Genomic DNA, 24183 nt, shown 5'->3' on the forward strand with positions numbered 1-24183 from the left:
ATTTGCAAGAAAAATCGTAAAGTACTTCCAAGGGGGGAAAATGAAGGGAAATGAAAGAGGAAATTGCATATTAGGCATTGAGGTAGTTACACTGCCTAAATCTGAAGCTGAGGTATTCCTATTGATCCTGGTAAATGATTACACAAATGGCGGGCAAACAACCTGGTAGTGTTAGGAAAATGGGTGCTGATTGCTGGCTGTCTCAGACTTAAACCAGAACTGGAGAGTGAAATGCTCAAGGAGACAGTGCTTTTGTCAAAGGAATGTTGAGGGGGGCCGATCAGCTGCAAGGACTGGCGGAGATCACCATGGAGGATCAGCTATGCATTGACCCACTTCATAGAACAGGACTTGGTTCAAGGAGACTCTGGTACCGCTGAGTCCACCCCATGAGTATGTCGCTTGTGGAGGTGGTGGGTGGTGATGCTTTGACATGGTCTGAAGCTGTCCACCGGGTGCACTGGCTCTGGGGACTCCTGGGAGATTCAGGCCAGGGTCAGCCACTGCCTTTGTTCTGCCCCAGGGCCACCCAGCATGAGCTACAACATGATCTGCAGATGGCTGCTACTTGTGTTGAGCTTGGAGGTGCCTAGAGAAACCAAGCTACAAACCAAGGCTGGCTGTGGCTAGTGCCGGGCCCAGGGTCACTTGGCAACAGGTACCAGGCCAGATGCTGCTTATTTGAGAGATTTTAGGAAAATAGGAAGCATGAGCCAAGACAGGCCATTCTGATGGTAAAGCCACTAGAAACAGCTGGTGTGGACAGGGCCTCCGGGAATCACCAGGGTGGGGCTAACAGTGTTAATCCAGGTTGATGGAGACTCAGATATGGTGGCCACCTGCTGGCTCTTTAGGGGAAGGTTCAGCAAAGGAACAAGGCCTCTACCAGTACTTCTGTCTGGAAGAAAGCTGCCCATCCAGCTCTTGCTATGATGCCAGGCCATTCAGTACCTCTTTGTATGCCTCAGGTGCCTATCAAGTAGCTGCCCCATGCTGGAGCTCTGAGGAGTAAGTCCGAGTTAGTCCATATGTGGACTCTTTATGAGGAACTGCTTGGGACTCCTGCAGCCTCTGTCTCCCTCAGCCTCGTCCCTCACTGTTTTTTTTTGGGGGGGGGGGGTTGTTGTTGTTTTTTAAATGTATTTTATTGATTTCTTACAGAGAGGAAGGGAGAGGGATAGAGAGTTAGAAACATCGATGAGAGAGAAACATCGATCAGCTGCCTCCTGCACACTCCCCACTGGGGATGTGCCCGCAACCAAGGTACATGCTCTTGACCGGAATCAAACCTGGGACCCTTGAGTCCGCAGGCCGATGCTCTATCCACTGAGCCAAACCGGTTAGGGCCTCACTGTTTTTTTATAAGCAGAAGTTATGGGGACTTTTCTTCTCAGCACTGGAACCCTGGGCTGGGGACTTGGTGTGGAGCAGGGATTCCTTGCTCCTCAGGGGGTACCTGTATGGCTAAGACATCCCCCCTAGTTTTTATCTGCCCCACATGGATGTGGCACCAATCCCTCCTACCAGTCTGGATGTGGCTTCTTCTTTAATTCCATGGTTCTAGGACTTCCAATGAGCTTGATTTCAGGCAGTTCTGAATGATGGTTGTTCTGTAGTTGAGTTGTAATTTTGATGTGGTTGTGGGAGGAGGCAAGGATACTGCATTTATTGGTACCACCATCTTGTTTGGAATTTCTGGATATTCTATTTTTAAAGTATATATTTTTTCAATTAGTTTTTTACAGGTGGAATAATTCTGGTTGATAACCAGATTCTGACTTGGGAGGGAGTGGCTGGCGTAGAGTGGAGGTTGAAGCCATTTAATTGATTTGAGGAGGACAAGAAGCTTTGAATTAGGGGGTTGGATAGGTTATGTACATGGGTGCTTAATCTCTAAAGATGATGGCAGACTTTGCAAGGAAGTGAAAGTCTTCGATCTAGTTTTCAGGTACTTCAGTGGATGTTGAAAAGGGACAAAGAAGTTGGAGGTTGACAGCAGTGTGGCTACGAGGAAGGTAATTTAGGTGAAGGTGAAGAGTCATGCTATGGATGTGGCCATTGGGACTGAAGAGGTTGCCAACCCCACCTACCTCACCTCTCAAACCTGGATGCTTGGGTTCTGGTACTTGGAACAACCACCATTTGAGAAGGATAGAGGGAGAAAAGATTTCTAGGAGGAAACATTAGTTTTAAGTTGAGATGAGTGGTTGAAGGAAGCCTCCGATAATGAAACTAAAGATGCAGAAAAGATCATTGTCATGTGTCAGCAGGACACCATTGGAAGGGCACGGAGCTGCAGGATTTGGGCTCCTGGGAGAAGAAAAAAATGCACAGTAAAGATGATGACTGAGGCTGACATGGATAGGAGCATATGTCTCAAATCATCAGGGCCCTTTGCCTACAGCAGAGAGCATAGGATGCCTCAGTGTCAGTGGCTATATTGTGTTTTTTGAGCTCATACAAAGCCCTATTCCCTACCATCCTCCCAGATCTCTACCCAACTCATACCAGAGCATGTCCTACCCGAAGAATGGTTACAATCCCCATAGGTCCACAATTAACAAGAGCCTGCATTCTCTAGGTGAGCATCTTCCCAGGGATATTTTCTCACCAGGGTTTGTATGGCATGCATATAGGTCCAGGAATATTCAGACGACTGGTTGGTAGTTTTAGATCAAAGAAACGCCAGCCTCTCAAGGACGAGTATGATGCTTTCGTTGAAATGTCACGGGAAGGTTCTTCCATCGACATGACCGACTTGGAAACTAACCATACAGGTGAGATGACCCTCAGTTTTCTCTCCTAATCTATGGGAACTGAAGAGCTCATCCTCAATGTTCTGCTGTCTTGTGGCTTTCTCTACCCAGGAGGTGATCGGTTTGAGAAGTGTCAGGGCAGAGGGTAAAATTTCCCAGTCTTTTTGTCAGGGCCAAGCCCCGCTTCCATAGTCTACAACACAGGACACTGAAGCCTGCCCCAGTGGAGTTCAGGATGAGCCCCTCTGCCATCTCATCAGCTCGCACGCCTTGCCTACTGACAGGGGCCCTCCTCTTGCAGAACCCACCTGCCAGCCTGTTTGGGCCCCAGCTGCATGAATCATTCTCTTACAGGTTGGGTTTGAAGACCGACCTTTGTCATGCTTTCTGATGACTTTCTGTCACTACAAGCTGTTCCTTCGTCATTTCATTGCCTTGTGTTCCAAACAGTTGGGTTTCTCATTTGCATGACAATGAGTAGTCAAAGTACATGTTACCTAAAATATGCTTAAAGGCAACTTCCATCTAGTCTCTTCCCGTTTTGCAGCAGGACTTTATGGTGTACAATCGTTTCACTGTTCCAACATCTTTGCCACTTACTCTCTCTTTATGCATTCTTCTTAGGCTGCTAATACAGAAAGGGCTTCGAGGTCTAAGGTAGATTCAGATCTCTTATACTAGCAGTTACTGTGGGGTTGTAAGAAAATTAGTTAACTTTTTATTTGTTTTAGTTTTTAGAAATATTTTTATTGATTTCAGAAAGGAAGGGAGAGGGAGAGATAGAAACATCCATGATGAGAGAGGATCATGGATCGGCTGCCTCCCGCACACCCCCTACTGGGGATCGAACTCGCAACCCCAGGCCTGGGCCCTGACTGGGAATTGAACTTTGACCTCCTGGTTCATAGGTTGATGCTCAACCACTGAGCCACACCAGCCGGGCAAGGTAACTTTTTAGAGCCTTAGCTTCCTCCGCTGCACTATCATGCACCTCCTCATGAGAACTTCCTTCATGTTATCCACGGAGTAGGTTCTCAGTGTCTCGTAGTGCTGGTGTCCTGCGCTGTCCTAAAACCTAGTCACTAGCAATATCCCTACTGTAATGAGCTCCCTCTCTCATGGAGCCTCTTACTAATGTAGAGAGAAGAAGTTCCCAGCAACTACTCTTTGCTGGGAGCCATTTAAGTGCCTTCTGCGTCCTGGATGTTTTTCCTCACGCATCAGGCATTACTGTCTCCCATTTAGAGAAGGCTGCGATTTCTGTGGGTTAAGTAACTATTAGATTTTGAGTGCAGGCAGACCTGAGATTCAAATGCAGATTTTGATATTCAGAACCTTAGATTTTTTTTCTCATTAGAGTAGAACTGTTTTTCTTGCCTACTAATTTCTAAGTTGCACGGAGTATATCATCCCATAGGATAGCTATCCAGATGTGAGATGCTTTCTATGAAAATTCTGTGGTCTTCAGGCAGCTTTTATACCATCAGGATTAGACACTAGACTATGTTTTTAAACATGTTTTTACTGAATCTTAGAGAGAGAGGAAGGGAGAGGGAGAGAGAGAAACATTGATCATGTGCCCTGACTGGGAATCGAACCCACGATCTCCCAGTGCATGGGACGATGCTCATCCAATTGAGACACACTGGCCACAGCTAGACTGCTCTTTGAGGTAGACTGCTAACTGCTTCCTTTATTTATGTCTGCTCTCTTTTGACATGTTTGATCATTAAAATTCAAGCTATATTTATCTAGATGGTTTTCGTTTTTGTTTTTTAATCCTTATCCAAGGATATTTTCCAATGGATTTTAGAGACAGTGGAAGAGAAAGGGAAAGACAGAGAAAATATCGATATGAGTGAAACACATCGATTGGTTGCCTCTTGCACATGCCCCGGACCAGGGCCCAGGCCGGGGAGGAGCCTGCAACCGAGGTACATGCCCTTGATCAGAAACGAACCTGGGACTTTTTGGTCTGCAGGATGACACTCTATCCATTGAGCCAAACCAGTTAGAGCTGTCTATAAATTTTTTAATATACCTAACCTTTTAAGGGTCGTTGCCACAGGACAGGATAAGACTTTAAATAGCACTATCATGTGAGTTCTTTAGTGCCCCATATCTTCCTCTCCTTTCTGAATTTTTAAGTGCATCTCTCCTAGTGGCAGCACAACACTGGGGTGGCCTACATTGTCACGGAGAAAATACATGTCTCCTGAGTGAGGACTGAGATGGGGAACTTGGTGGGATCTGCACTCTTCCTATAGCCTTTCTCTGGATTCAGACTCCCTCCCTGACGTATGCCAAGGGGCCAAATAAAACTTCCTAGTTTCTCATCTTCTTTCTTTTTTTTTTCTCCCCCAAAATCTTTGAAGATGATCCTCTTGTACAGCTGATTTCCCTCCAAAAGGCAGATGGTTCCTGGGATCTGAATGAAGGTCTGGCCGTGGTCCTGGGTATGAGCTTGGGAGATATGCAGGCTGCACTCCCTGTCAAGGTGAGACTCGGGGGGGAAAAAAGGAGTTTGTCTATTTTTGAGAAGTTGGGATCAGTAAAGAGAATTGGATGGATCATGACTCACCTGAGGAAGCGGAATATAGGAGATCATACACTAAATAAATCTCTAATAAATAGAGGTTGAAGGTATTTCCTGGGTAGGTTAGAACGGAAGGAACAAGGAACTCATGGTCCAGCCCGTAGGAGATGATGGATGACAAAGGGAACGCAGAAATTCTCTTTTTCTTTGACTGATTCCCTGCCACCCATCTTAGTGATAATAACAGCTGTTCATTGAGCAGCTACACACTGCGCTACACACTTAACTTTCATGATCTTATTTTTTCATCACAACAATGAAAAAAGGTAAGTCCTATTTATGTTGCTGTTTATAGATGAAGAAGCTGAAACCCAGAGAAGTATAATCGTGAGTCTAAGTTTACCTAACTAGTTAGTGGCAGATGGGGTTCAATTCTAGGACTGACTATCTTTCGAACCCACATTATTGCTCCTCCTCTTAATGAGGAAGTTGTCCAGAAATTAGCAAAATCTGAGTTAGGAATGTGAAATATAAACAGGGATGATATAATTATTGCAAATGCGTTCAAGTCTGCTGATGAGGACAAATTACTTCCTAGAATTTCAAGATAGCTTACTAACCGAGATATTGTGAAATATAAGACAAATGCCAAAAGCCTGAAAGGCAATGTTGTTTTGAATTTACATAATCTGGAAGGTGATTTAATAAACCTCAGATACCCTGTAATTACAACAGCAATACAGTATCTACTAGTTTGATGTAACTGTCAAGCTCTTCAAATATGGCCAATGCAAATGAGGAACTACATTTTTAATTGCCTTGAGATGAGATGTGCTATAATTGTGAAATGCATTCTGATTTTATAAACTTCATATAAAAAGGAATGTAAAATATTATTTTTATATGGATTATATGTTAACATGATATTTTAAATATATTAGATTAGCCCGGCTGATGTTGCTCAGTGGTTGACTGTATGCCTATGCTCCAGGAGGTCATGGTTTGATTCCCAGTTAGGTCACATGCCCTGGTTGCAGGCTAGATCCCCAGTAGGGGGCGCGCAGAAGCCAGCCAATCAATGATTCTCTCTCATCATTGATGTTTCTGTCTCTTTCTCCCTCTCCCTTCCTCTCTGAAATCACCAAATATATATATATAAAATCTAACTTGGTTTCATTGAGAACAAGACATGTTAGACTAACACTTTCTTCTTTGACATGGCAACTTAGCCAATAAATGAACGGAATGAAGAGCCCTGGTGTATCTGAATTTCATTAAGGAATTTGAACTTTTCTTAATGATTAGTATATGGACTGATTACAAACTAGTTGGAAACCCATGGTACTGAATAATGAATTTATTCAAATGAAACAGATATGCAGATCCCCCAGTCTCTGATTCTCTGGGGGTCCATATTTTCAATGAGTATTTACGTGAAGATGTAGACCAATACGTTCCTATTTGTATGTGACAGAACTGGGAGATGGCATAGTAGACAAGAAAACCAGGATCCCAAAAGACCTGAACAATGACTTGAATTAAAAAAAAAAAAAGAAAAAGCTGGCATAAACACTCTTTTTCATTCTAAATTCTCAATTATACAGGTAGAGACTAGAAGCCAAATAACTTAGCGGTTGCACATGAAAATTAGGGATTTTAGAGGACCATCAACTTATTATTCACCAGCAAATTTGAAATATGATTAGTTGAGGGCAAAAGGATTGTCAGGAAACCTTTATGTGTTATATAATCTGGGGCTGGAGTCATGGAATTTTATAAGTACATTTACCTCCAGATGTCACCATTTAAAGAGATGTATTTTAGACATCACTGTGTTTGTTTCTAGACTAGGAGAACAAACACGGGATTCTTACTGCTTTGACAGAAGTCCTCTTAAGAGAGAATGGAAGGAACTGGGAATTTTGATCTGAAACAAGTCTACTCAGAGAACATGATCGCTGTTTCCAAATTTTAACGCTCACGATACAAAATAATTTATTTTAATCTGTTGTCTCTAAAAACGGGATTTGGGAGCCATGGGTGAAAACTCAACTTTTTCTGGTCTGTGGACGACTTTCTGTTGAGCTGGAAGAGCACTATGACCTTGAATCAGAACATTTGGCTTCCAGTCCCAGCTCCATTATGTACTAGAAGACTCACTTTGGGCAAATCATTTCACTTTTATATGAATCAGTTTTCTCTCTTAAACCATGTTCCTATAGGTAATTCCTCAATATGTTTTTGTTTTGATGAGGGTTCAAATAAAAACACACACATGAAGATGCTTTAGAAAAAATAGAAAGCCACCGTGTGTGTGTGTGTGTGTGTGTGTGTGTGTGTGTGTGTGTGTGTGTGTGTGTGTTTTGTTGTTGTTTTATCACAGCTGGCTAATCCTCCTTAGGGGTGTCTTAGGAGTTTCAAACAATGTCCTGGTGGTTACACTGCATTAAAAATTGAAGACGTTTCTACCTTAAGACTCACTGGATGGTTGCCCTGAGGTTTAGGGCCTGGCATTTTGCCTTACAAGTCATACAGGAGGTTAAGGGAGACCAGGTAACCTCATTTAGTAGCAATGAGTGGGGGGAGGGACCTGGTAGGTGAGGAGGGAGTGCAGGCTTCAGGGGCGTGTCTCTGTTGTAGAGTGTGGATTCCTCAGGCTGGGCCACTGTCCTGGCGGTGATCTGGCTGCATGACAAGTATAAGGACATGAAGTGCGAGTGGGAGCTTCTGGAACGGAAAGCTGTGGCCTGGATTCACAGCCATGCAGGTAGGATCACCAGCCTGAGCCCTCAGCTCCTTCCCTCCTTAGGAAGCTCTGCATCTTCCTGGACATTGAGCCCCCAGGCTGTCCTGATCCAGACCTTTTCGGGTCTCCCTGCTAGTTCTCTCCTGGGCAGGATGAGGGTGCTGTCCTCCAGTGGGGGCAGTGGGAGGTGTGTGAAGAGGGAAAAGGAGCATCGATGGGGAGTGTGAGTTGGAAAAGGGACATGAAGTGGCATTTATTCTTCTCACTCTGTCTGTACTATACTGAGTGTGAGACTGAACTTGGGGCATTTCTTTTTTGAGTGTTTATTATCTCACTGCTGCTGGATATCTCTGGGGTCGGAGGGCAGGAAAGGGAATCTGGGAGATGTGACGAGAAAAGTGGGGGGTGCTAAGCAAAGATACAAGCAGGATTCAGGGGAGATGACCTAGGAGGTTGAGGGGAGACTGGGAGAAAGGCGCTTCCTCTCACTGTTGTCCCTCAGCCCTCATTTTTGTTTTCTCCTCACAGGCTCCGCCGAGGATGGGCTGGTGAAAGCTGCTGTGGGCTTTCTGAAGTCATCGGTGGATCCTGCCGTCTTTGCCCCCTGAGGATCCCGGCCAGAAACACACGTGACTCCTTCATGCTCCTCTCTCCGCCTGAACCCTCAGTCTTCCAGAACGTGATCTTGTCTTGTATGCCTCTCCTGTCAGTTTCCTGAAATAAAAGTCAACAATGCCAGCCCCACCTTTCCTCCAGGTTCCAGGTTCCTTCTGGATATGACATCCTTTCCCAAGCATGTGCCCTCAGCCAGGCATCATGGCCCCAGACCTGTTCTCTTTCTGGAAGGAGTTCAGAGGCAGTGAGGTCCCTCCCGGGTTTTTCAGAGTGACGACATGAGAAACGAGGGGTGTGGACTCTAGGCTACAGGTTGCTGGGTTGATGTTAGGGATTGCCTGGATTGGAAAGTTCTCCGAATTATTTTTTGTCTATTCAGTACTGCTTTTGGGGACTTATGAGGACAAGACTGGTAAGCTATCCAGTTTTCTATTCTTGGGTAGAATAAAGAGGTGGAAGGGCAGTTGACAGCCAACATTGGGATCCACATAACCTCCACATGAGGTTCAAGGGTCCACTGTGAGGGTTGGCACTGTTGGGGACCTTCTTGGTCAATTCTGCCTGGGTCTTGTTAGCCTCTACTGCCCGCTTCCCCTCATACTGCCCAAGGGTTGAGTCGTACCTGTGGGAGACAGATGTTTCTTCTTAATCAGGATGCATCTTAGTAAGAGGGCCATCATGGGATCCTTCGTCCTGGCCTGATCCGTGAGGCCTCTGAATCGGGCTCTGATCTAGTATACTTTTATAAAATCAGGGCTAAAGGCAGCTTTGCCTGAGACCCAAAACCTGGGCCACTTACCCCAAGAGAAAGAAAGGAGCTCCCAGTGATCATGCCTGACCTTGCAGTCCCACACACTCTATCCTAGTGGAAGGGGCCCTATTGGATGTGTTGTTCCCTAACATACTGCTGTATCAATATTAAAATGACACTTGGTTGTATCTGATTTAGATTTATTCATTGGATCTGCATGGGTTTTCTCATCCCTTGTTTTCCCTCCTAACTTTTTTTAAAATATATTTTTATTGATTTTTTTGTTCTTTATGCCTGTGTTCCTCTCTTTCTCTCTATTCTTCTTCTCACAACAGTCCCTTTAGCATTTCTTGCAGAGCTAGTTTGGTGATAATAAACTCCTTTAGTCTTTTTTTTTTTTTTTAATCTGGGAAGGTCTTTATTTGGAGATCTCTAAATATATCCCCATTTTGGCTTCTGTTCTAGGTAAAATGTCCTTATGTAGTAGATGTCTTGTGAAACTCAGTGATACAGTCTTTGCATGTGAACCAGGTGCTCCAGAGATGTCCCTTGTGTGGGTTATGTGAGTACTCTTGTTGTTAGTAAGTCTTGATGGCTGCTGATTTATCTATGGATGGGTTTGACCCTCAGGCTAGCTGACTATGGAGAGATATAGATAGTTCCCACTTGACTGCACCCTTTCTGATGATCTCATTACTATTATCTTATAACTAGATGATGCATTAGTTTCACAAACTAATTGCTCCCTCAGAGCCACCAGTGAGTCCACAGTAGGGCTTAAGGGGGTTTGAAAAAAACTTCCAAGGAAGCAATCCAGGGAGAGTGAGTATGGGCAGGTCTCGATGGTGCAAACCCTAGGAGACTCGATTCTTTATAAGTAGGAGACCTGACACGCCTTTAGCTGGAGCACTCTGTGCTCTGCCGAGAAGCAGTAACTGACAGGTCTCATAACCACACTTTGGAAAATTTGACTGTGCTCTCAGGTAGACTGTGAGAATGTCCACACTGCTGCTCTTATATGACTACTAGAGGCCCAGTACACGAATTCGTGTACAGGTGGGGTCCCTCAGCCTGGCTGGTGATTGGGGCCGATGGGGAGAAGGGCCGGCAGCTTTGGGGAGGGACCGCGGAAGGAATACCCCAGCAGCAAGCTAACAAACGGCCGGTTCCATGAGTAATTGGGCTCCCTCCTCCCTCCTATCTGGGTCCAGGGTGCAGGTGAACCAGATTCAGGACTGTCAGGGCCCAGCAACAAAGTCTGGGTCAGTGCACATCATAGCTATGGGCAGGTCGGCCAGTTGTTCTGGTCATTCCGGTTGTTCGGTCATAACAGTTGCTTAGGCATATATATATATAATCTCCAGCCCCACACACAGGGTCCTTCCTGGTCCTTGCCAACTTCTTTTTCCTAGAATGGCCTTCTTATAGAATCATCCAGTATCAAGGTGTCTGATCGGCAAGGACCAAAGACCACTGACAGCCTTCCCTGACCTGGGACAGATGCTCCACATTGAACAGAAATTTGCACGGCTCAGAGATAGTGCTCATGTGGCTAGAACTAGTAACAAGAAGGCCGTGGTCAGCAGCATTTCCCCTCCATAATGCCACTGTTTCTCTCTTTGCCATCTTGGCTTTTGCTCAGTTCTAGGGCAATAGGTGAGTTACTCATTTTGGCGTGGCCATTCTATTCAGATATGTGTTGAAGTGGCACCTGCCACAGGTTATGATTGGAATCCGCATGGTGAATGTGTCTCTTTAACTTCCAAGTTCCCGCATTGGGGTTGATATTCAGGTATAGTGTCAAAGGTAAGACATAAGCCAATTGTGTGATTTTAAAAACTAAATTAGATGTTAACCGGATGTGCTCTAAGTCAAGCATGTAAATGACCAGGAAGAAGTCAAATGGGATCCCTTTCCTACCTTAGTATGAAATGACGATGCCAACCCATCTAGAAGGGTATCCTTGCCTAACGATGGGACAGGCTATCCTTAAAAAGACAGGCAAACAGAAGACAGTGTTCCTGGTGGTGAAGGGCCTGGACAATAGCATGAAATAGCTGTGTCATGGGCTTGATTTGTAAATGTAGGCAACTTGCTTACTTTTTCTAATTTTTCTTTCCTGATTTGTAGATGGCAATAGTAGTAATAGTTTCTTCTTATAGATTTATTTTTAAAAACGTGTCATATTTTTTAAAGTGTTAAGCCCAATCCTTGGTACACAGCAAATAGTCATTAAATGACATACATATCAATGCATGCACCTATGTAGCATTAGTATTAGTATTAGTATTGGTATTAGTATGTGTTATTAGAGGAGGAGATCTCTGTGCTACCAGAACCTGTGTCCTGCTTTTGACTTGCTGCATCTTCCTCATTAGAGCTGTTCTTTGACCTTCTGCCTATTGGTCCCAGTATTTCTTTCTTCATCACGGGAACATGAATTAGGTGACTTCCTTGCTGCTACTATTTCCTTTATGTAGTATTTCAGATTTGCCTCAAATGCTCTTAGAAAATGTTAAAAGGACCAGAAAAAGCAGAGCAGCATCTCCTGATACATTTGGAAATATTAAACCTCCCAATTCTGGGAGGATATAATCTTGAAACGATATGGTCCAAGTCTATTCAATAGTGTTGTTTAATAAGGCATTTTTTGAAAATCATTACACACTACCAACATTAAAGAAAAGCATGTAAAGAAATAACTTTTAAGATACATAAAAGAAAGAAAATCATTTCATTTGGATTTTTTTTGCCAAATATTTTATAGACATTTCAGAAACTTTACTATTGTACGAGGGTGTTTTTGTTGTTCATGTTCTAGTTATGATAATTATAATTTTTATTTCATAGGTAATGCAACTACGTCAACAAGTACAGAGAAACCAGGGTTTAAATGAAGTGTTCTGATTTCTAATGCCATTTCTTTTCCTGATATTTTTCAGCAGGTATTAACGAGTACGAGTTTATTGTTCAGATATATTGTGACAGTTCCAAATAGAAATATGCCTAAAGTGAGTAAATCTGTGAATTAAAAAACTATAAAAAGGTTTCCCACTTCACAGGAGAATGTTCTGAATATACTTTAACTCCTGGCCTTGTCATCGAACACAATACCTGCCCCCACATACACATCCCTTCCAGGGGTTGGATAGACTGAGGCTCTAACATCAGCATCTCTTACTAACTCAAAGTTTTATACAGACTTTGCCATTCTTAGGGGGGCTGGGTTCTGCTTGTTACAAACACAGCCAAAGCTCTCTTCAGCAAACAGCTTGATAATATGCTATTGGTGTTCACACATTGGTGTCTCAAATCCGTTTCCAAGGTCTGACATGAGCCCAGCCATGAGGAATGCCTCAGTGGTGACCGAGTTCATCCTGCTGGGCATCCCACACACACAGGATCTGGAGACCGTGCTCTTTGTCCTGTTCTTGACCTTCTACGTCTTCACTCTTGTGGGAAACCTGCTCATCCTGCTGGCCATTGCCTCCTCCGCTCGACTGCACACTCCCATGTATTTCTTCTTGTGTGAGCTGTCTGTGTGCGACATATTTTTCCCTTCTGTGAGCTCCCCCAAGATGCTCTTCTACCTCTCAGGGTACAGCCGAGCCATCTCCTATGCTGGCTGCGTGTCCCAGCTCTTCTTTTACCATTTCCTAGGTGGCACCGAGTGCTTCCTGTACACGGTGATGGCCTATGACCGCTTTGTGGCCATCTGTCACCCTCTACGCTACCAGGTGATCATGAGCCCCAGGGTGTGTGCCATCCTGGCCTCAGGGACCTCGTTTTTTGGCTGTGTTCATGCCACCTTACTAAGCACTCTCACCTTCCAGTTACCCTATTGTGGCCCCAATGAGGTGGACTACTTCTTCTGTGACATCCCCGTGATGCTGAAGCTGGCTTGTGCGGACACCGCAGCCCTGGAGATGGTGGGGTTCATCAGTGTGGGCCTCATGCCCCTCAGCTGCTTTCTTCTCATCCTCGCCTCCTACAGCCGCATCGTCTACTCCATCCTGCAGATCCGCTCCGCCCAGGGCCAACGCCATGCCTTCTCCACCTGCAGCGCCCACCTCACTGCCATCCTACTTTTCTACATGCCAGTGATCTTCATCTACTTAAGGCCAACGCCAAGCCCCTGGCTGGATGCAACAGTTCAGGTCCTGAATAACCTGGTCACCCCCATGCTGAACCCCTTGATCTACAGCCTCAGGAACAAGGAGGTAAAATCATCTCTGAGGAAAGTCCTGCATCAACTGGGCTTTCTTCCTGAGCAGTTTAAGTGAAAGAGCAGTAGCCAACAAGTGAAGTGCACTTAAATTATAAACTATTTGTACATGCTTCTCACAAATATCTTTTTAAATGGGAGCGTCCAGATATTAGGATTTGCCTCCATTGTACAATATGGGGAATAGGATTCAAAGAGTTCAAGTGGGTTGACCGTGAAGCATATGTAAGGAGCGATGGCAGAATGACTTCTACCTCTTGGCTGGTTTTCTGAGTCTGGGGCCTGTGCTTTCTGGAGGACATCATATTGCTGATGAGGTAGAAAGGAGCCCTCCACAGGAGGCAGAATAACCTGCACCCTCTGCTTCTCAATCTTTATTTTCTTTGTCCACCTGCACCCCTTTTCCTCTTCTTTGTCCTCCTCACCCTGACACTCTATCTTGGCTGCGTTATTGTCTCCTCAAATGCCTGAACTGAATAAACCCTCATTTTATTGGTCTACACATTGTTGTGAAAAATGGAGTTGTGTAAAGAGAATGACTTGTAGCAGGGTCCTGAGGCAAGTTTCTTCTGAGTGACACAAAGGTACTGGTGGCCTGCTGGCACCCAGAAACTCTATCTGTTGGGTTTTGACCTGGAAGCAGGCCCTGCTGTATCAAGTCTATTTACAGAGAGGTGCAGCATGGCAATGATAATGTGGTAAGGGCAGGTGGGGAAATTCGTGGGATGGTGACTGTGATCTGATGTCACGTTAGAAAATCTGGTCTTGGCTTTGCATTTCTCAGTACAACCAGGGGGCCATTTGGGTTCAAGCTGTCATTGTGTGTGTCTTTGGTTTCAGTTTCATTGAAAAGGTGTGACATTGTTCCCCATTTCGGCTGAAATACGCTAAGAAGAACAATAATGGGCTGTTTCAATGCAGTGTGCTATTGTTTTTATGATGAATTCATTGAGAATCCTAGCACACTTGAGGCATGTGGAATAAACTATTGCATTTTATTTTAATACAGTGGGGCCTTGACTTACAAGTGTCCTGACTAACGAGTCTTTAGAGATATGAGCCGTCTCTCGGTTGATTTTTTGCTTTGAGTTGCGAGCTAAAATTCGGGTTATGAGCCAGCTTAAGATACCCCCACTGCTAGTTGGTGCAGCGAACGTCACCGTGAACACCACAACATCAGTCCAGCATCATGTGTCTCACTCGTTCACTTTTTGATTTGACATACGAGTAATTTGAATTACGAGCTCCGTCACGGAATGAATTAAACTCATAAGTCAAGGCCCCACTGTAGTGAAGTCCAGAGGGAAGGAAACTGAGAAGAGTATGATGGTAAAGGAAGGGACAGGGGTGGAGACCAGTTTGTCTGTCTTTCTCAGAATCAGAGAGCAACCCAGGAGCCTGCCAGGCCTACCAGCACTGCTGTGTCTGTGCCTCCAGCCAGTGTGGAGAGACAGCACATGCTTCTGCAGGGGAGACAGACTCCCTCCTGCCCCTTTGGCCTACATGCCTCCAAGCCTTCTCAGCCTGATTCTCCTTGTTTCTCAGCAAACTAGAGCTTGAAGAAGGAGGTGGCAATGCATCTCCAATGATTTCACATGTCGTGGATCCCTGCTGGAGCCTAAGTCCACTTGGAGATCTCTTCCCATTCCTTAATCTCCTGGTGGGATCTGCTCAGATGGTCCAAATAGAACAGTTTTTAAGAATAAAAGATGCGATCCAATTCCTTTTCATTTTCACTCAGACAGCGGTCATTTGGTATAAAACTTTGTGCTGTGGGTGGAGAATGCAAAGATGAAGAAGAGGTGATCCTACCAGAGTGAGTCATAGTCTGCCTGAGAAAAGACACAAGTGTGCAGTTGACATCCCCTGACAAAGATGTGAAATATGGCAGGAAATATGGAGCATATTTTTCTGGGCTGTGGAGGGAGCTCACAAAAGAGGTGTTGAGGGTTAAATGCTTTTGTTTATTCTGTTTTCCCCGGACATACATACCCCATAACGAATGGCTTTTAGAGGGAGAAATGTTTTATAGGGAGAAGCATCTCGATCTTTTGTTTGTTGAGTTGGTGGGAATGAGACATAATTCCTTGAGTGAGTATCTCACTATGTGCCATCTGTGAGTGAACATTCTTGTAAGAATAATAAAGTTAATTTCACCTGGCTCTGGCTGGTTAGGCTCAGTGGACCTGAAGGGTCCTAGGTTTGATTTAAGTCAAGGATACAGGCCTGGGTTGTGTTCTCGATCCCAGCGGGAGTGGGGGGGGGGGGGAGCGGGTGGTGCAGGAGGCAACCAATCAATGAATCTCTCTCATCACTGATGTTTCTATCTCTCTCTCCTCCCTTCCTCTCTGAAATCAATAAAAATAAATTTTAAAAAATTTTTTAATGTGTTCATAAAGTTTTTGGATTTTAATGGCTACCATTGTAACCACTATGGTCATATACTGGTACATGATCTATTTTTAATAAGGTTTGATTGAATTATCATCATGAAATTAAATTATCCTCTTGTTATGTTAGGTCAGTGTCATTGAAAACTTTTACAGTATAGATGAAATTATAAAATTTCAGAATTAGTAAGAACTTTAAATAGATTTATTTAAAGTGAGAATATCCTTAATTACATACCTGAAGGATGATTCTCTTTACACCTTCCAGTGGCCAAGAGCTAGCTACCTCACAAGGTTGCTTATTTCACTGATGTACATTGAGATGTGCATCTAATAATTAAACACTTTCTATGGACATTAAAAATCAATGTGTTACTACCAGGTCTTCCCACAGTTCCTGAGTCTCCACATAGAATAGTGCTTTTCCAGTTTCCGCCAGCCCTTCCGCATTTGAAGCACATAATCTATCTCCGCTGCTCTTTGACTGCGAACCCAATATTTGGGAATTGATAAGATATTGCCTAAAAGCAATATGACTTTGAAAATAAAGGGTCAGTCACTTTCTAGTTATGTCATAATGAAGTTTTTCTTTAAAAATATATTATTATTGATTTTTTACAGAGAGAAAGGGAGAGAGATAGAGTCAGAAACATTGATGAGAGAGAAACATCAACCAGCTGCCTCCTGCACACCTCCCACTGGGGATGTGCCCGAAACCAAGGTACATGCCCTCGACCGGAATCAAACCTGGGACCTTTCAGTCACAGACCGACGCTCTCTCCACTGAGCCAAACCGGTCTTGGCAATAATGAAGTTAGTTATTCTGTTTTTCAGTTTCTTTGTAGAATAATACCACCTACTTTATAAAGTTTATTTTAGAGATTCAATGTAACAACTACTTTTAAAATTTAGCATAATACTTAGCACATGATAAGTGCTGAGAATAAATAATTAACTGAATATGGGCTATTTTGTCCATAATTTTCCTTTTGAGATAATTTACACCCCCTTTCGCCTATGGATGTGCCTAGTATGTGACTATTTCTCTTTAAAAATGCCTTTAAGCACATAATAGTTGACGTGTGATGAGTAGCTATTCACTAATTAGATTTCTGTCTTGAATAGTGATATTTATGAGAGGTAAGTGTAGCGTCACCTGGATATATACATAATTCCCCGATCGATAGGACACATGACATCACAAGCAAAGACTTGAAGGTATGAAAGAAAACACACAAAAAAGGGGGTAGCACTACAGGTGATCAAAGGTTAGCATTGGAGCTCCTCCCACCATGCAAACTATCTTGGAGAGAGAGAGATATTGCCCACTTGACTGCACCCTTTCTGATGATCTCATTACTATTATCTTAGAACTAGATGATGCATTAGTTTCACAAACTAATTGCTCCCTCAGAGCCATCAGTGAGTCCAAAATAGGGCTTAAGTGGGGTCTGAAAAAACTTCCAAGGAAGCAATCCATGGAGAGTATGTGCAGGTCTTGATCGTGCAAGCCCTAGGAGACTCGATTCTTTATAAGTAGGAGACCTGACACGCCGTTAGCTGGAGCACTCTGTGCTCTGCCGAGAAGCAGTAACTGTCAGGTCTCATGACCACACTATGGAAAACTTGACTGTGCTCTCAGGTAGATGGTGAGAGTGTCCACACTGCAGCTCTTACATGACTATGAGCTCCAGCTCCACACACAGGGTCCTTCCTGGTCCTTGCCGACTTCTTTTTCCTAGAATGGCCTTCTTATAGCATCATCCAGTGTCAACATGTCTGATCATAGGCCTCAGACAGCCTTTGCTGACCTGGGACAGATGCTCCACATTGAACAGAAATTTGCACGGCTCAGAGGTAGTGCTCATGTGTGGCTAGAACTAGTAACAAGAAGGCCGTGGTCAGCAGCATTTCCCCTCCATAATGCCACTGTTTCTCTCTTTGCCATCTTGGCTTTTGCTCAGTTCTATGGCAATAGGTGAGTTACTCATTTTGGCGTGGCCATTCTATTTAGATATGTGTTGAAGTGGCACCTGCCACAGGTTATGATTGGAATCCGCATGGTGAATGTGTCTCTTTAACTTCCAAGTTCCCACATTGGGGTTGATATTCAGGTATAGTGTCAAAGGTAAGACATAAGCCCGTTGTGTGATCTTAAAAACTAAATTAGATGTTAACTGGATGTGCTCTAATGTAAAGCATGTAAATGACCAGGAAGAAGTCAAATGGGATCCCTCTCCTACCTAAGTATGAAATGACGATGCCAACCCATCTAGAAGGGTATCCTTGCCTAACGATGGGACAGGCTGTCCTTAAAAAGACAGGCAAACAGAAGACAGTGTTCCTGGTGGTGAAGGACGTGGACAATAGCGTGAAAAAGATTTGTCTTATCTGTGCCATGGGCTTGCTTGGTCAATGTAGGCAACTTGCTTACTATCTGTAGGTTTTGTTTCCTGATTTGTAGATGGCAATAGTAGTAATAGTTTCTTCTCACAGGTTTATTTTCAAAACCTGTCATATTTTTGAAGTGTTAAGCCCAGTACTTGATACACTGCAAATAGTCATTAAATGACATACATATCAATGCATGCACCTATGTAGCATTAGTATTAGTATTGGTATTGGTATTTGTGTTGGTATTGGTATTGGTATTGGTATTGGTATTGGTATCAGTATTGATATTAGTATGTGTTGTCAGAGGAGAAGATCTCCGTGCTGCCAGACCCTGTGTCCTGCTCTTGACTTGCTGAATCTTCCTCAGTAGAACTGTTCTTTGACCTTCTGCCTATGGGTCCCAGTATTTCTTTCTTCATCACAGGATCAAGAATTCAGTGCCTTCCTTGCTGCTACTATTTCTTTTACATAGCATTTCAAATTTGCCTCAAATGCTCTTAGAAAATGTTAAAAGGACCAAAAAAACCAGAGCAGCATCTCCTGATACATTTGCAAATATTAAATCTCCCAGTTCCGGGAGGATATAATCTGGAAATGATATGATCTAAGACTATTCAATAGTGTTGTTTAATAAGGCACCTATTTGCAAATAATTATACACTACCAACATTAAAGAAAAGCACGTAAAGGAATAACTTTTAAGATAAAAGAAAGGAAATGTTTGGGGTTTTTTTGCCAAATATTTTCACAGACATTTTAAAACTTTATTATTGTGCTAGGGTATTTTGGTTGTTTTATGATCATTATGATTTTTATTTTATAGGTAATAGAACTATGTCTCTAAAAATATTGTATGAATTATTTAAAGGAGTACAGCTACAAAGTGACAAAACCAGGGTTTAAATGAAGTGTTCTGATTTCTAATGCCATTTCTTTTCCTGATATTTTTCAGCAGGTATTAACGAGTACGAGTTTGTTGCTCAGAGATATTGTGACAGTTCCAAATAGAAATATGCCTAAAGTGAGTAAATCCATGAATTAAAGAACTGTAAAAAGGTTTCCCACTTCACAGGAGAATGTTCTGAATATACTTTAACTCCTGGCCTTGTCATCCAAGACAGCCACCTGCCTCCACATACACATTCCTTCCAGGGGTTGGATAGACTGTGGCTCTAACCTAAGCATCTCTTACTAACTCAAAGTTTTATACAGACATTGCCATTCCTAAGGGGGCTGGGTTCTGCTTGTTACAAACACAGCCAAAGCTCTCCTCAGCAAACAGCTTGATAATATGCTATTGGTGTTCAGACTTTGGTGTCTCGAGTCCCTTTCCGAGGCCTGACCTGAGCCCAGCCATGAGGAATGCCTCGGTGGTGACCGAGTTCATCCTGCTGGGCATCCCACACACACAGGATCTGGAGACCATGCTCTTTGTCCTGTTCTTGACCTTCTACGTCTTCACTCTTGTGGGAAACCTGCTCATCCTGCTGGCCATTGCCTCCTCCACTCGACTGCACACTCCCATGTATTTCTTCTTGTGTGAGCTGTCTGTGTGTGACATATTTTTCCCTTCTGTGAGCTCCCCCAAGATGCTCTTCTACCTCTCAGGGTACAGCCGAGCCATCTCCTATGCCGGCTGCGTGTCCCAGCTCTTCTTTTACCACTTCCTGGGCTGCACCGAGTGTTTCCTGTACACGGTGATGGCCTATGACCGCTTTGTGGCCATCTGTCACCCTCTACGCTACCAGGTGATCATGAGCCCCAGGGTGTGTGCCATCCTGGCCTCGGGGACCTCGTTTTTTGGCTGTGTTCAGGCCACCTTTCTAACCACTCTCACCTTCCAGTTGCCCTACTGTGGCCCCAATGAGGTGGACTACTTCTTCTGTGACATCCCCGTGATGCTGAAGCTGGCTTGTGCGGACACCGCAACCCTGGAGATGGTGGGGTTCATCAGTGTGGGCCTCATGCCCCTCAGCTGCTTTCTTCTCATCCTCGCCTCCTACAGCCGCATCGTCTACTCCATCCTGCAGATCCGCTCCGCCGAGGGCCAACGCCATGCCTTCTCCACCTGCAGCGCCCACCTCACTGCCATCCTACTTTTCTACATGCCAGTGGTCCTCATCTACTTAAGGCCAACGCCAAGCCCCTGGCTGGATGCAATGGTTCAGGTCCTGAATAACCTGGTCACCCCCATGCTGAACCCCTTGATCTACAGCCTCAGGAACAAGGAGGTAAAATCATCTCTGAGGAAAGTCCTGCATCAACTGGGCTTTCTTCCTGAGCACTTGTAGTGAAAGAGCAGTAGCCAACAAGTGAAGTGCACTTGCAACTTATAAACTATTTTTACATGCTTCTCACAAATATCTTTTTAAATAGGAGAGTGCAGATATTAGGATTTGCCTCCATTTTCCAACGAGGGGACCAGGATTCAAAGAGTTCCAGTGGGCCCTAACCAGTTTGGCCCAGTGGATAGTGCGCCGGCCTGTGTACTCAACAGTCCCAGGTTCAATTCCAGTCAAGGGCATGTACCTTGGTTGCGGGCACATACCCAGTAGGAAGTGTGCAGGAGGCAGCTGATCCGATGTTTCTCTCTTATAGATGGTTTCTACCTCTCTATCCTTCTCCCTTCTTCTCTGTTAAAAATCAATAAAATATATATTTTTTAAAAACACAAAAACAAAACAAAACAAAAAAACAAAGAGTTCAAGTGGGTTGACCATGAAGCATAGGTAAGGAGTGATGGCAGAATGAAGCCTGGAGGGCTGGTTTTCTGAGTCTGGGGCCTGTGCTATCTTGAGGACATCATATTGCTGATGAGGTCGGTGGAAAGGAGCCTGCCACAGGAGGCAGAATAACCTGCACCTTCTGCTTCTCAATGTTTATTTTCTTTGTCCACCTGCACCCTTTTGTCCTCTTCTTTGTCCTCCTCACCCTGACACTCTATCTTGGTTGCATTACTGTCTCCTCAAATGCCTGAACTGAATAAACCCTCATTTTATTGGTGTACATATTGTTGGGAAAAAATGGGGTTGTGTAAAGAGAATGACTTGTAGCAGGGACCTGAGGCAAGTTTCTTCTGAGTGACACAAAGGCACTGGTGGCCTGCTGGCACCCAGAAACTCTATCTGTTGGGTTTTGACCTGGAAGCAGGCCCTGGCTGTATCAAGTTTATTTACATGTAGAGGTGCAGCATGGCAATGAGAATGTGGGAAGGGCAGGTGGGGAAATTCGTGGGATGGTGACTGTGATCTGATGCCACGTTAGAAAATCTGGACTTGGCTTTGCGTTTCTCAGTACAATCAGGGGGCCATTCTGGGTTCAAGCTGTCATTGTTTGTGTCTTTGGTTTCAGTTTCATTGAAAAGGTGTGACATTGTTCCCCATTCCCTCCTCTTTCTCTCTCTCTCTCTCTCTCTCTTTCTCTCTCTCTCTCTCTCTCTCTCTCTCTCTCTCTCTCTCGGCTGAAATACCCTAAGAAGAACAATAATGGGCTGTTTCAATGCAGTGCGCTATTGTGTTTATGACTGGAATTCATTGAGAATCCTAGCACACTTAAGGCATGTGGAATAAACTATTGCAGTTTATTCTAATAGTGAAGTCCAGAAGGAAGGAAACTGAGAAGAGGATGATGGGAAAGGAAGGGACAGGGGTGGAGACCAGTTTGTCTGTCTTTCTCAGAATCAGAGAGCAACCCAGGAGCCTGCCAGGCCTACCAGCACAGTGTGGTGAGCCAGCACATGCTCCTGCAGGGGAGACAGACTCCCTCCTGCCCTTTGGCCTACATGCCTCCAAGCCTTCTCAGCGCTGATTCTCCTTGTTTCTCAGGAAACAAGAGCTTGAAGAAGGAGGTGGCAATGCATCTCCAATTATTTCACATGTCGTGGATCCCTGCTGGAGCCTAAGTCCACTTGAAGATCTCTTTCCATTCCTTAATTTCCTGGTGGGAGCTGCTCAGATGGTCCAAATAGAACAGTTTTTTAAGAATAAAAGATGTGATCCAATTCCTTTTCATTTTCACTCAGACAGAGGTCATTTGGTGAAAAACTTTGTGCTGTGGGTGGGGAATGCAAAGATGAAGAAGAGGTGATCCTACCAGAGTGAGTCATAGTCTGCCTGAGAAAAGACACAAGTGTGCAGCTGACATCCCATGATAAAGATGTGAAATATGGCAGGAAATATGGAGCATATTTTTCTGGGGCTGTGGAGGGACCTCACAAAAGAGGTGTTGAGGGTTGAATGCTTTTGTTTGTTCTGTTTTCCCCCCAGACACATACCCCATAAAGAATGGCTTTTAGATGGAGAAATGTCTTATAGGGAGAAGCATCTCGATCTTTTGTTTGTTGAGTTGGTGGGAATGAGACATAATTCCTTGAGTGGGTATCTCACTATGTGCCATCTGTGAGTGAACATTCTTGTAAGAAAAATAAAATTAATTTGACCTGGTTCTCGTCAGTTTGGCTCAGTGGACAGAGTGTCAGCCTGCGTACTGAAGGGTCCCGTTTTCAATTCTGGTCAAGGGCACATGCCTGGGTTATGGGCTGGACCCCAGTGGGGGGCATGCAGGAGGCAACCAATCAATGAATCTCTCTCATCATTGATGTTTCTATCTCTCTCTCCTTCTCCCTTCCTCTCTGAAATCAATAAAAATGTATTTTTTAATTAATTGGACCTGTTTCAGAATTCTTCCTTCCCCGTGGCAGTGTGTCCCTGAATTGGAGACATGCCTTGCACAAAATGACTCTATCTCTGTCTCCTTAAACAAATTGACTTCTCTGCTCATTTGGGGTTTTCTGAGAGATGTGGGGAGCAATCCTGTCTTCAGGTAGTGTCTGAGCTCCCTTTCCACCTAAGTAGGAGCCCCGATTGTCAGGCGTAGCCTTGGGTTTGGACGCCTCAGTGGGGTTTAATGGTGGAAGGAAACTTTTCTGTGTTATGGACATAAAGGGACAATATCAGAAAAATTTGGGGGGCAGAAAAATCAATGGGCATAATCCCAAACCAGGTAGATCATCTAGCACAGGGGTCCTCAAACTTTTTAAACAGGGGGCCAGTTCACTGTCCCTCAGACCGTTGGAGGGCTGGACTATAGTTTAAAAAAACAACTATGGACAAATTCCTAGGCACACTGCACATATCTTATTTTGAAGTAAAAAAACAAAATGGGAACAAATACAATATTTGTATTTGCATGTGGCCCGCGGGCCGTAGTTTGAGGACCCCTGATCTAGCAGCATGTTTAATCCACAGGCCTTAACATAGACAGGGGCTCAAGGCCCAAGCCTGTGGTTGGGAGGTGACAGAGACGTACAAACATATTGAAGCTGAGATTCAGAGTATGTTCTGAGCAGAGTGGGCTAGAGCGGCAGCATTTCCTGAGACACTGGATTCAAACCTGGTCTCGGAGTCCATCTGCATAGGACACCTGACCCCGGGCGGAGTCTAGGTTCCTCAAAAGGCTTCCCTGTTCACTCCAATGCATTCTGCAACATACCCTTGTAGTCTCTGATCCCTGTCTTTCTGCCCCTCCCTGTGTTTGTTACATAACCAATGCCTGTTCTGAATGTCACCTCTGCATTTTGTTTTACCTACAGCCCCCAGAGAGAGAAAGTATGATGTGGGCATCTCAGGTGGAAACCTGTGGCCTGGACACAGGAAGTGTAGCTGAGATAAAGGCCCCCCACACGGCATTGAGGGAGTGTGAATGGGAGTTTTCAAAGGAGTGTTCACCGTAGACGCCATTTCTGTTTATTCCTTGCGCTCCCTGGCACACT

General features: G+C 44.4%; 2 protein-coding genes across 2 annotated transcripts; both read left to right on the forward strand.

The window, feature by feature from the left end:
- The first annotated feature begins 12748 nt into the window (after positions 1-12748).
- Positions 12749-13687, forward strand: LOC102441718 (olfactory receptor 149-like). The gene has a single exon (XM_006107921.1). The coding sequence runs from the start codon at positions 12749-12751 to the stop codon at positions 13685-13687; it is 939 nt and encodes a 312-aa protein (XP_006107983.1).
- A 6081-nt stretch (positions 13688-19768) lies between these two features.
- Positions 19769-20769, forward strand: LOC102442037 (olfactory receptor 149-like). The gene has a single exon (XM_006107922.3). It carries the CDS (start codon positions 19769-19771, stop codon positions 20702-20704), a length of 936 nt encoding a protein of 311 aa, XP_006107984.1. The 3' UTR covers positions 20705-20769.
- Positions 20770-24183: the final 3414 nt, after the last annotated feature.

The sequence above is a fragment of the Myotis lucifugus genome, unplaced genomic scaffold (genome assembly GCF_000147115.1).
Source record: "Myotis lucifugus unplaced genomic scaffold, Myoluc2.0 scaffold_1576, whole genome shotgun sequence".
Classification (NCBI taxonomy): Eukaryota; Metazoa; Chordata; class Mammalia; order Chiroptera; family Vespertilionidae; genus Myotis; species Myotis lucifugus.

What these genes read in the sequence shown, in the direction of transcription:
- LOC102441718 (XM_006107921.1), top strand. Translation starts at nt 12,749, where the DNA reads ATGAGGAATGCCTCAGTGGTGACCGAGTTCATCCTGCTGGGCATCCCA.
- LOC102442037 (XM_006107922.3), top strand. Translation starts at nt 19,769, where the DNA reads ATGAGGAATGCCTCGGTGGTGACCGAGTTCATCCTGCTGGGCATCCCA.